The 11,842-nt window shown below is 36.1% G+C and overlaps 1 protein-coding gene, 1 long non-coding RNA gene and 5 other non-coding genes across 8 annotated transcripts; 6 read left to right on the top strand and 1 right to left on the bottom strand.

Annotated features, from left to right (window-relative positions):
* Positions 1-616: 616 nt before the first annotated feature.
* LOC106154702 (endoplasmic reticulum chaperone BiP) lies at positions 617-5,119 on the bottom strand. The gene is made up of 8 exons (XM_013529152.2): positions 4,927-5,119; positions 4,435-4,592; positions 3,917-4,148; positions 3,464-3,711; positions 3,048-3,202; positions 2,575-2,810; positions 2,163-2,312; positions 617-1,883 (listed from the first exon to the last, which is right to left on the bottom strand). The coding sequence occupies exons 2-8, from the start codon at positions 4,590-4,592 to the stop codon at positions 1,053-1,055; spliced, it is 2,010 nt and encodes a 669-aa protein (XP_013384606.2). The 5' UTR covers positions 4,927-5,119; the 3' UTR covers positions 617-1,052.
* A 319-nt stretch (positions 5,120-5,438) lies between these two features.
* Positions 5,439-10,921, top strand: LOC106154703 (uncharacterized). 2 transcript variants are annotated; one of them, XR_001237543.2, is made up of 9 exons: positions 5,439-5,703; positions 7,915-7,994; positions 8,387-8,435; positions 8,733-8,763; positions 9,018-9,056; positions 9,478-9,527; positions 9,784-9,916; positions 10,195-10,294; positions 10,806-10,921. It is a non-coding gene; the product is annotated as an uncharacterized LOC106154703 (long non-coding RNA). The 2 variants fall into 2 exon arrangements; XR_015333603.1 differs by lacking the exon at positions 5,439-5,703 and adding an exon at positions 5,822-6,024.
* On the top strand, positions 8,182-8,256 carry LOC112041301 (small nucleolar RNA SNORD24). The gene has a single exon (XR_002886184.1). It is a non-coding gene; the product is annotated as a small nucleolar RNA SNORD24 (small nucleolar RNA).
* On the top strand, positions 8,547-8,621 carry LOC112041303 (small nucleolar RNA snR60/Z15/Z230/Z193/J17). The gene has a single exon (XR_002886186.1). It is a non-coding gene; the product is annotated as a small nucleolar RNA snR60/Z15/Z230/Z193/J17 (small nucleolar RNA).
* Positions 9,268-9,371, top strand: LOC112041299 (small nucleolar RNA SNORD14). Its single transcript, XR_002886182.2, has one exon. It is a non-coding gene; the product is annotated as a small nucleolar RNA SNORD14 (small nucleolar RNA).
* On the top strand, positions 9,581-9,687 carry LOC112041300 (small nucleolar RNA SNORD14). Its single transcript, XR_002886183.1, has one exon. It is a non-coding gene; the product is annotated as a small nucleolar RNA SNORD14 (small nucleolar RNA).
* On the top strand, positions 10,034-10,113 carry LOC112041302 (small nucleolar RNA SNORD47). Its single transcript, XR_002886185.1, has one exon. It is a non-coding gene; the product is annotated as a small nucleolar RNA SNORD47 (small nucleolar RNA).
* Positions 10,922-11,842: the final 921 nt, after the last annotated feature.

Genomic DNA, 11,842 nt, shown 5'->3' with positions numbered 1-11,842 from the left:
TGGTCAGATAATTAAAGGAAAAATTTTAGAAAAAGAATTCAATGGTCATAATAATGTGAGACACAGTAGGAATTTCACAGAATTAAATTAATAATGAATTAAACAGAAGCTTCTTTTGTATATTAATGACATGTCAAATTAAAATTTTTTGAAAATGACTGAATTTGTCCTAAGTGTTAACTGACCTGGGGATGAACAGATTACATGTACCAACATCAGTTGGGTCAAGGTATAATAGGAAATTAATCTTGAAAACATTTTGAATGGATGAAAAATAAAGTGCCAATGAATTGAAGAAAGAATTATATGGAAATTATCAAAATCTTACTTTTATCCGATTTATACTAAATATTCTAAAATATATTGCTTAAGTTGAAAGGTTTTTCAGTACTAGATGCTTATAAAACCTGGCAAGTAATGACATTTTGCTGTTTTCACACTGCAGAGCTCCTAGTTTTTGTATAATTTGTTTGCCATTTTCTCTCAAATTTAAAAGCATTTTCACATAAAAAAAAATGTACAAAGCTTAATGAACTCCACTTTAACAAACATTTAGATTTTTAAATTTAATTAGGTGTTTTTGCCAATATTAAAGAAACAAATAACCAAGTCTATTTTTTTTACATAAATAACAATTTTTTATTCAAATGAATGACAATACACCTCGATCCTCCACAGAGATCACAATGGAAATGATTTTTTTTTTTTACAATATTCACTCAAAAATCTATTTCTAAACAAGTGAAACCTGTGAACAAGAACTAATCTCAACTACTATTACTTTTGAAGAAGAACATACACAATTTGACATTATCTGTACAAATATGGAATTGGCAGAGATGGACAATAGTTTTAAGTCACAAAGCAAAGCATAATCACAGCTTTTTTTTACTCAGCGACTGTACAGATACTCGAGAAACAATCTCACAGGCACAAATTCTCCATAATACTGAAAATTATACTCATCAGCTTGTTCCTCAAGCACAACAACCTCAAATATTTGGTTTCAAATACATAACTACTATATAACAAAACTTAAGTCTGAAGTTTTTTTATAGCTCATCTTTCTCCGCGCTATCGCCACCATCACCCCCTGGTGGAGGTGCCTGACCACCAGCGCCTTCATAAAGTTTGCTCATAATAGGTGTAACAATTTCTTCTAGTTCTTTCTTTTGCTGTTTAAAGTCCTCTACATCAGCATCATGGTTGGCTTCGAGCCATTTGATTTTCTCTTCTACTGCAGTCTCAATTTTTTCTTTGTCTTCACTACTGAGTTTGCCTCCTAGTTTTTCTTTATCTCCAATTTGATTTTTAAGAGAATAAGCATAGCTTTCTAGTTCATTACGTGACTCAACTTTTTCTTTTACTTTTTTATCTTCATCAGCATACTTTTCAGCGTCATTGATCATTCTCTCAATGTCTTCTGGTGATAACCTGTTCTGGTCGTTTTTAATTTCAATCTTTTCTTTGTTTCCTGTGCCTTTGTCTTCTGCAGACACTTGCAAAATACCATTCACATCTATCTCAAAGGTGACTTCAATCTGTGGGACGCCTCTTGGAGCTGGGGGGATGCCAGTTAAGTCAAATTTCCCGAGGAAGTGATTGTCCTTCGTCATTGGGCGCTCGCCCTCCATGACCTGAATTGTGACTGTTGGCTGATTGTCAGCTGCAGTGGAGAAAATCTGGGATTTCTTTGTGGGAATCACAGTGTTCCTTGGGATTAGCTTGGTCATAACGCCACCTACAGTCTCGATGCCAAGGGTTAGCGGGCAAACATCGAGCAAGACTAGATCACCAGTGTCCTCTTCTCCGCTGAGAACTCCAGCTTGGACAGCGGCGCCATAAGCAACGGCCTCATCAGGGTTTATACCTCTGCTTGGCTCCTGGAATTATAACAGTATTAACATTAAATCCAATGATATAAAATATAGAAGAGAGGAAAGAAATTAACCAACCGTGCAATCATGTAAATAATTTTGAACCAATGAAAATATGTTCGAAATCTGATACATTTCAATATTTTTTCCACAAACAAAAGTACAAAGGCAAAAAAGTTCAACTTATAAATACTATAAAAATATCAAAGATCTAAAGATAAATTATCATTATATTAAGAATATAAAATATAAAGATGTAAAAATAAAAAGTTCACAATCACCCACCTTGCCGTCAAAGTATTCCTTGACAAGCTGCTGCACCTTGGGGATACGGGTGGACCCACCGACAAGAACAATCTCGTCTATGTCACTTTTCTTCAGGTCAGAGTCCTCCATAACTTTCTTAACTGGAGCCATGGTCTTTCTAAACAAATCCTGCAAACAAAATAAGCTCAACTTTAGAAGTGTGTCGTATATCGGAATCAAAAGTCAAAACTGTTAAGTTAGAAACTACAAAAAAAACTTTTAAATTGAAAGACTTTGTTCATTAATGAGCAAAGCTTAAGAAAGTATTTTGCCAACCATTACTTTAAAAAAAAAAAAGGTTTTAGCTTTTGGCACATGTGCATAATAGGTACTACCAGACTTGCTTGTGAAAAAGTGACATAGGTAAAAAAAAATTTAAAGAAAAACATACCATATTCAGCTCCTCAAATTTGGCACGGGTCAAAGTCTCAGAGAAATCTTCTCCCTCGTAGAAGGACTCGATCTCAATTCTAGTCTGGTGAGCGCTGGACAAAGCACGCTTGGCCTTCTCCACTTCACGGCGAAGTTTCTGGGTGGCTCTGTTGCTCTTGCGGATATCTTTGCCAGTTTTCTTCTTGTAGAGCTTCATGAAGTGTTCCATCACTCTCTGGTCAAAGTCCTCACCACCTAAACAAAGAAAAAAATTAGTCAAGTAAATAGTTTTACTTTTTAATCCAATAAAAAAATAATAAGTGAATAAAATTAAATTAACAAATTTGACATAAATCTGTAAAGCACATCACAATTTAAGCATGGGCTCCATTCTTATATTCACCATTTTCTGTTTCATATTTCCCTAATCGAGTTCTGGTCAACAGACTTAAAAGATGTGATTTTCTTTTTGTCATAATCAAATTTGCTTACCCAAGTGAGTGTCACCATTGGTGGCTACGACCTCAAAGACACCATTGTCAATGGTCAGGACCGAGACATCAAAAGTGCCACCACCGAGATCAAAGACCAGGATGTTCTTCTCGCCTTCTTTTTTGTCCAATCCGTAGGCAATAGCAGCTGCAGTCCTGCATGATAAGGCAGAAAAGAAGTGTTACTTGACTTTTATAACACCCAATTGAAACTTCTAAATTCACAACATAAAGAGGCATCGACCCCCCCCCCTTAATTATATGCCCAATCGCTAATAATTCTGTCTTCACATTGTCACCATCATTTGAGTAAATTTTTGAAATTGTACTTGGACAATAAAACAATGCCTTTTTTATGCATCAATTACGTGTTTTTATCGTATTTTATCTTTATAAGGAGAACAGAGGATAACTTACGGCTCATTAATGATCCTCATAACATTCAGGCCAGCAATACTGCCAGCATCCTTGGTGGCCTGTCTCTGGGCATCATTGAAATACGCTGGCACTGTCACAACAGCATGGGTCACTTTCTTGCCCAAATACGCCTCAGCAATCTCCTTCATCTTTCCGAGAACCATGGCTGAGATTTCCTCTGGAGCAAAAGTCTTTCTGTCTCCACCAACGTCAACTCGAACATGTGGCTTACTGTTCTTTTCAATCACCTGCAGATTAGAAAAATCAATAACTACCTCGATTAAAAGCCAAACTTACACTTAAATTTTAAGTTTATTTTTTTCATTTACAAATTTCATCTTCAAAAGCACTATTTTGAAGTACCTGGCAAAAACATACAAATGAAATTTTTTTAGGACAAGTTACAAAACTAATTAGCAGTGTACAAAAAAATAATATCACAAGAGCACTTACATTGAATGGGAAAAATTTGACATCCTCTGCCACAGACTTCTCACTCCAACTGCGCCCAATAAGACGTTTGATGTCAAAGACGGTATTCTCAGGATTGCTTGTCAACTGATTCTTTGCGGCGTCACCAATAAGACGTTCCCCCTCGGGAGTGAAGGCCACATAAGATGGAGTAATTCTGTTACCCTGGTCATTGGCGATGATTTCAACCCTACCATTCTTGAACACTCCCACACTGCAAATAAAACATGGAGCCACTTAGAATCTCAACTTAAAAATGAGTTAATGAAACATCACAGACAGATTTTGCAATCTTCTATCATCTGTAAGAATAACAATCTTACAAAATAAAAAAAAATCTTACAATACTTTAGCATGGACTTAATTTTTCCCAGATTGTTAAGGAATTATATCCATTATCAGATAAAGAGGAACAAAAGTTTGTAAATCAGAGAAGTTCTGTTTGCCCAAGAAAATTTAATTGAGTTTTTGTGGGAAAATCTTTAAACAGTGGTACCCACCATGAGTAAGTCGTCCCCAAGTCAATACCAATCACTGTTCCAATATCTTCCTTCTTGTCCTTTTCTGACTTCTCTTCTTTTTCGTCACCTTTCTCCTCTTTTCCAGATACAGCAACTATGGCTGCTACGCAGAAAAATATTAATACTGTCCGCCTCATCTGAAAAAAAAATCGTTTTAAATTCAATTCTCTATTAAAAGGTGACGAGGTGTCTTTTCCTTTATTTCATATTTGATATGGTTTAATAATAACTGGTATGAAAACATATAATATGACGATAACAATATTTTCATACACACCTACAAATACATAAAATATTTTAGAACAGCTGTGATAGCTGATTCTTAACAAAATGCGACATATTATATTCAAGATAAATTCATGATCAGGAAATCGTTGAACAAAACGTGTTCACTCCACATGTTTGCCGGCAAGTTGACCTCAAATGACGCGAACTGTAAAACTCGTATATTTAGATATTTAAGATACCTACCTTGTATTTCTTGACTGTGATATGTGCCTCAGTATTTGCTGGTACGGTTATGAAACTCTTTCTCCAGTGTCTTGTCTCCGATTAATGACAATCCTGCACCTTCGTTCTTAATATATCGTCACCGTTAATGGTGACTCGTACTATACTAAGACGGCTTTAGGATGATAGTACCGGTCGTGTCGAAAGCGGATTGGTCAAAACCTCGCACGTGCGCTCCTCTGATTGGTCACATTTAGTCACATGCGGCATGACCTCGATTAATACACGTGTACTTGCGAGTGAAATTTCCTTCGTGACGTTCGACGGAAATCGATAATTTGCGTAATTAACTTCCTACTAAGATGCATTTGATAGGACAGTCTGTTTTCCTAATTTCTACCTGGTTTTTCAGGTGAATGCTTTACTGAAATGGCTTCACCAGACCGTCGAATAAGAAATAAAGAAAGTAACGTTACAGATCTGGAAGGTTCAAGAAGGGGGGGGGGGGGGGGGCGTGTACCTCGTTTCTATAATTTTAACAGATGCTAGTGTTAAAACGCGTGGATATTTTGTATCTCGAAAACGAGTCTTTTTCATGGATGACTATTCTCGAAAAGTGTTGTCTTGTATGTACCGCCCTCTAGCGAACATTTATACATCTGTCTCATTTTACCGCACAGCATGAAACGAGGAAGAGGGTGCACAAGAATCGGCAAACATCGTCTTCATTTTAGAACAGAAAGACATTTCGAGACAGGATGAGATTAAGAAAACATCCATCTATCTTAACCAGTTATGGTATGTCGTTTATGTATCGTATTTTTTGCACAAAGGCATGTTAAAAAGGTGTTGGTACCAAGACCGGTGCCCTCATGTGGTCTTTCAATCTGTCTCAAACTGCACCCAAACGACGCTGCTCATTTGTCGAAAACGTGTTTTCAAAGCTTACTTTCAATGATGATTACTTTCTTGACCCTGAAAAACAGTGTGGGAGTCAAGTGCAGGATTCAACCAACTGAGAAAGCAAGCAAGATAAATTCATAAGCAACTCGAGCTTTTATTGTAGAATTTTCCGAAGCCGAGTAAAACATCGTTCAAGTAGTACTTAACATTGTTCAAGTAATACTAGCTGTTCTTAGTCAGATTTCAACATAGCTTCAGTTTCCAAAGCAATATTTTCAAAGCAGCATGCACTGTAAAAATGGGTAGAAATCTGATATATTGGCAATGATTGCGAAAGCCGTCGGACCACGGCCATATGCCGGCAAAAATTCTGTGGGCTGGACAACCCTTTTAACTCATCGGCCCACATGTCCGACGGACTAAAGTCGGTTTCTTTAACAGACACCTCGCCTCATATTTGAACTTATCGTAGAGCTCTAAGTACGCACTGTGCGCAAGTAAAACTTTAACTTGCGCCATACTGGTGCGTACAAATAGCAAACACTATTTTTTGTAATAAAGGTCTATGTACATTAAATGTCGCTCGAAGTGTGCGTAGCGATGGTGTGAGGGCTGACATGTGACCCGTTTCACAAAAAAATGTATCGAAACTGAAACAACTACAGGTCAATGAAAATCGTACTGCTCAAGACTGAAAACAGGTCGCTCAAACTGCTTACGACGGGCCACGCGCGGACCTCTGAGAACACCTAACTACACGTGCTGGGTAAACAAGTATGGCTTCCGTCGGACTGCATGTTGAGTAAACGATAAGTGAAAAGGAGAAATATTCATTTGCTTTTTAGATGGGTGCTCTTAACTAATTTTAACGGATATTTAAGTAATATTGCACCTTTAGCGGTGCTATATGTCAAAATGAGGGACAACATCATTTTCAATGAGGAAAATCCGCAATGGCACAGTCAGGGTGCAAAACTGTCCATTATATTCATCTAAACGAACTAGCTTAGATATTGAATAAAGATTCTTTTCAGACTCTGGTCCGTACCCAGGGATGGTTCAGGGGTTTCGAAAGAACCGCCTCTTATGCTGACAAAAGGTCCACTCTTGGTAAAATTTGATCTAGGTACACGGCGTTTTTATGGAAAAAGACCCTCCCCCTTTTAAAATTGCTGGCTACGGGCCTGCTATGAGAGCAATAGCTTTATTTTACAATAAAAATGGAATTTGTCTACCTTTTCCATGTAGTGCAATTATTTGGCATAGTGCAATTATCAATTCTGAAGATTTTTTCATTAAATACTGTACAATTTTTCGGACAGTATGTTTATTTTGGAAGATTTTTCCACACACTACAATTATTTAGGACTTCAGAGTAGTAGCATCAAGCCTTTTTTCATTGAATTTAATCATATAAAAAATATTGAAATACAATGAATTTTCTTTAAATAATTCACGGCACACATTTAAAAAAAAATGGCCAAGTGGTCCAAAATGGCCGGACCAGATTTTGACCCAGGACAATCCCTGCTAACAAACAGACAAGCATTTTTCCAAGAGTGAAAATCTAAAAAAAGTTAGATAAGTTGGAAGCTCCACTTCACTATGACTTATATTTTAATTTTACTCAAAAATTGGAATAAAATTTACAAAGGATACATGATCTTGTGTTAAAAGATTAGAAATTAAGATAAGCAACCCAGATGTAAAAAGGATGCCAGAAAGCAACCAAAATGAAAGACGTTTAAACTTAAACCTTTAAATATCCTATTACATCTGGCCTTAAAATTAAAAAGCAGCGATTTAAAATGCCAGACAATAATATTCATCAAAAATGAAGTGAAAATAAACAGCTTAATTATTTTGTTGTGGGCCGGTAAAAAAAGGTGTGGGCAGACAAAATTTAATTTGCTCCAGCCCACATGTCTGGTAAGTTTTCAATCTCTTTCGCAATCACTGTGTAACTGGGGACAGCACTACTTAAATTAATCATGTTCTTCCTGTTGTAAAATATTCAGTAGGACTCCTGAAGGTTTCAAAATTTAAATTTGGGATTTTACTGTTAATGATACAATTTGTGATTTACACTAATTTTGACGTTTTCAGATGATGCATCAAGACCACACAAACTGGCACTGAAGAACAGTTTTATCGTTACCATGTGAAGAAAGGTTCAATTATCCAAGGTTAGTATTATGTAAAGTAATCTGGAAATTAAAAAAAAATTACAAATTGAATATTACATCAAGCTAATTTGCCTTTTTAGACAAGCTAGATTTAAATGAAGCTGTTCTTTGTTGAAAAATCACAAAAAATATAATTTAGGTTAATCAAGAATGACTTGAGGAACATTCCTTTTAACTCAACATTGCTTGCCAATGATGTGTCCATATTTGCTACTCTTGACTGCTTGTATGACGAATAAAATCACCACAAAAGACTGAGGCAAGCAGTATTATCATTATCAGTTTTTGTCAAATTTAAGATCATATTAAACATGTTGATGCCTGATTTTTAAATTCACGGAAAATTTTATTTTCAACATCTTTAAAAATATTTGCCCATTGTGCAATTCCAGCCTTTTGTTGAACTGCTGATGTTCAGAGGAAACAAAGAGTTTAACAGAGGTAAGCACTTTTTTCTGTATAATTTTGTGGAAGGAACATAATAATATTGATTGAAACAAAATTCCTGCAGCTTTTGTGCCTTCCCAAATTTTCCTTCAACTTGAACCATTGTTGCTGTATATGATGATCTTATAGTTCATTCGATTGGCTGTGAAGATAAAATTTCGCCCCTATCTGATACAGCAATTAAATGCATGTTTGTCTGTAATGCTGAAATCACTATTTTAAACTGCAGATTTTGCAGTTCAGATGATAGTTGACAGTAAGATATCACAAAATACTGATTTTCTTTTACAGATGATTAAGCTTTTCAAATGATAACTCACTGGTAAGTTTAATCTTTACTTAAAGTATTTATTAATTTTCTTAAAATAGTGTCACATAATTAGAAACAGTGAAATGATGATTGAAACCTAAAACTTGGGATAAGCATGACTGTATATGATGACCTTATAGTTCATTCGAGTTAAAGTGAAGATACTATTTTCGCCCCTATCTGATACAGAAATTATAGTGAGATGTGAAATTGTATTGTGAACTCGATGGAACAAAAACCATAATTCCCATCTGATTTTCTTCTAGAAATTGAATGACCAGGCCTCTGCTGGATAAAGAGATGAGGTATATTTTATTTATATTTTCTTGTTCTCATCGCTCATTTTTTGTGGAAGGTACATGTAGTCTTGATACATGTAGTACTTCAATACTGCAATATTACGAAACTTAAAGAGACTGCGCATACTCATTAATTGAGAAAGTATTCTTTGAGACTACTGCATTTCTCTAAAAGAAGAATTTAAAAACCCAAAGAAAATAGAGAATTTGAGGGTCTTGGTAATGATGAAGACTTTTTGCCATCATTCGCGGTTTCCACCAGAGACAGTCAGTCTCAGACTGTCAGAGATGGTCTTAGTCCTTCCTTGGAAGTCTGAGCCAATAATTCTTCTTGTGCAACCATAAGTTAAATGTATTTTTTAATCAAAATCTATAAAATTGCATGTATTGCACATACCATTCAATTAATGGCAGTTTGTATTTTTAGATGGAGCTAAGGAAGAAAAAGCACTATGGAACAAATTATGGGCAAGAGTGGTGGGTACACCAATATATCTTTTCATTAATGTTTGTTAAATTAGATGAAAAGTTGGTGATGATGAAGACCATTTTGCCATCATTCGCGGTTTCCACCAGAGACGGTCAGTCTCTCAGACTGTCAGAGATGGTTTTAGTCCTTCCTTGGAAGTCTGAGCCAACATCTTTTATATAAATTCTGAAACTAATTTTACTGTGTATTTACCTTGTAATAATTCTTTGTGGTGTGGTTTTATTATTATTATTATATTGACAGCTATGTTGGATTGGGAGAATTGGAAGTTTTTCAACACCAATGTCCATGAACCAGTGAGACCATTTGTATCTCTGTAGTCTTCATGAATCTTCACAACATTGGCATCGGGAAGGGCTAAAAGGAGGAGGAGGAGGTATGTCTTCTCTTTGTATTGCATTCAGTCCAAGGTGTTCTCAGTTCTTTTGGTGTAAGAATGAGATAAATAAGCATCAACTTTTTTCTTTAACATTAAGTTGTTTGATGACGCTGGCTTTTATGATGATAATATTCTGCCAAATGATACTCAGTGGTGATATTAACCCTTTACCGTTCCATTTTTTGTCTGAAGTGCCAGTGGTTTTTTGAGGGTACTTGTGGTGTCATGCAGTTTTAGAACGAGTTAACTTTTGAGCTCACTTTTGCAATTTCTAGGTCCCACGTAAGTGTGTGTCCATTTGGAAAATTTTCTGGTGGAACTGAAATGACTAAACGGTTTCAAGCACAGGGTTTTGGAAAGCTATCTTTAAAGTTGGTAAGTTTTTTTTTTTTTATGTGGATTTTGTTGTGTGTTTAAAAATTAACACAACTGTAGGAACATATGCTTAACTATACTCTTTTTATGACTTTTTAAAGTATATTAAACTAAAGAAACATTCGAGGCACATATTTCTGCCAATGCAGCTTATTTCTCATTTTGATTGATTAAAGGACCGTTGCCAAAATCTAATCGATTCCAAGTTGGTCCATTTCTTACTTCTTCTGAAATCGGCAAAAGCAAAAAAAGAAAAGCGTAATCATGTATTTTTGAATCTCGCGTGGAATGACGAGAGTTTGTGACGATGCAAATGATGAGTGTATAGACAGATAGGGACAAATGAACACCGTGATCTGATCTTGTCTTCTGAATTGCATCTTCATCTCTCAGCTGTCTTGACGATGTTTTCTCTACACTTAATTTAAAACTTCATTTATGCATGTCAGTTTGAACCCGGGTTTACATTTTGCTGCATGTATTTTAATTCCTGATTTTATTTATTTTTTAGGAAGGAGAACACCGGCAAAAGACGAGGTGTACGATTCTGACCAAAAGAGTAACGGACTTTCAAATGGGGGAAGATGATTTAAATGTCAAATTATATAATAAATTATGTGAAAAAGACCTTCCTTGCGTTTAAATTCCAAAGGCATCTTTCTTCTAAACTTGTTTAAAGTAACCTAGGATGATTATGGTTATTGGAGGCTTTGTATATAGTACAGAATTTAGAACGAAGTTACTGTATACGAATTAAAGGGCATGGTATTAGATTTTCAGTGAGGACGCATGTGAAAGTAAGGGTATTTTGTGAAGGATTTTTAAACCAAAATTGAAGTATGATTTCGAGGAAAATTTATTAAGGATCGTTGCTTGGTCCGTACCTGCAACTGCGATATTAAAGTGCTTGGTTCCAGATAAAAGCTATTTGTTAAGAATGCAACACGTCTTCCCAAGTTGACAGAAGTAAACGCGCATCGGTTTCTAATGTGACGGGGTTTCGTTTGTCGTTAAGCTCGAAATAGAAAGATGGGTAGCTTTCAAGCATATTTAGACGAAAATCGAGCTTTGGGTAACTTTCACAGGCATGCAGTATGCACATGTACCTTTTTTTTCTTTGTTGTGTGTAGTTTGTTTTTCCAAAAGAAATAAAGGCAAAGTTCATAGAGGAAAACGGAGGGAGGTAGATACGATCTGACGCCAGTCAAAGTGACGCGCAGCCCCCGAATCCGAAGCAGAGGGAAGCGCACTGAAATACTAATTGGCAAAAACGAATTTCATTCTTCCTGTTTTTATACCTTGGGAACTAAGTACGCGCTTTGGATCTGCTCCGTTGCAGATAACCCATGTCAAAAAGTCGTCACCTCGTCTTACCTTCGTCGCACGCACCCATGTCAGAAGGATCTGATAATTATCCCTGCTTTTGGACGTTGAACTTGCCCTAAAGTCCCCCCCCCCCCCCCCACACACACACACACACACACACACACAAAAAAAAAAAACGGGCTTAAATTATGTAAGGTTGCTGATGCACGTGTCTTCACTTCG

The sequence above is a fragment of the Lingula anatina genome, chromosome 3 (assembly GCF_051362555.1).
Source record: "Lingula anatina isolate TDL-2025a chromosome 3, LinAna3.0, whole genome shotgun sequence".
Lineage (NCBI taxonomy): Eukaryota > Metazoa > Brachiopoda > Lingulata > Lingulida > Lingulidae > Lingula > Lingula anatina.
The sequence above is the reverse complement of the archived record's forward strand: the minus strand, read 5'-3'. Positions and strand labels throughout refer to the sequence as shown.

Coding starts and splice junctions, on each gene's coding strand:
- LOC106154702 (XM_013529152.2), bottom strand. CDS start 4,592: ATGAGGCGGACAGTATTAATATTTTTCTGCGTAGCAGCCATAGTTGCT. Junction 4,149..4,434: donor TTGGGGACGACTTACTCATG/GTGGGTACCACT, acceptor TTTTATTTGCAG/TGTGGGAGTGTTCAAGAATG. Junction 1,884..2,162: donor AGGAATACTTTGACGGCAAG/GTGGGTGATTGT, acceptor TTATAATTCCAG/GAGCCAAGCAGAGGTATAAA.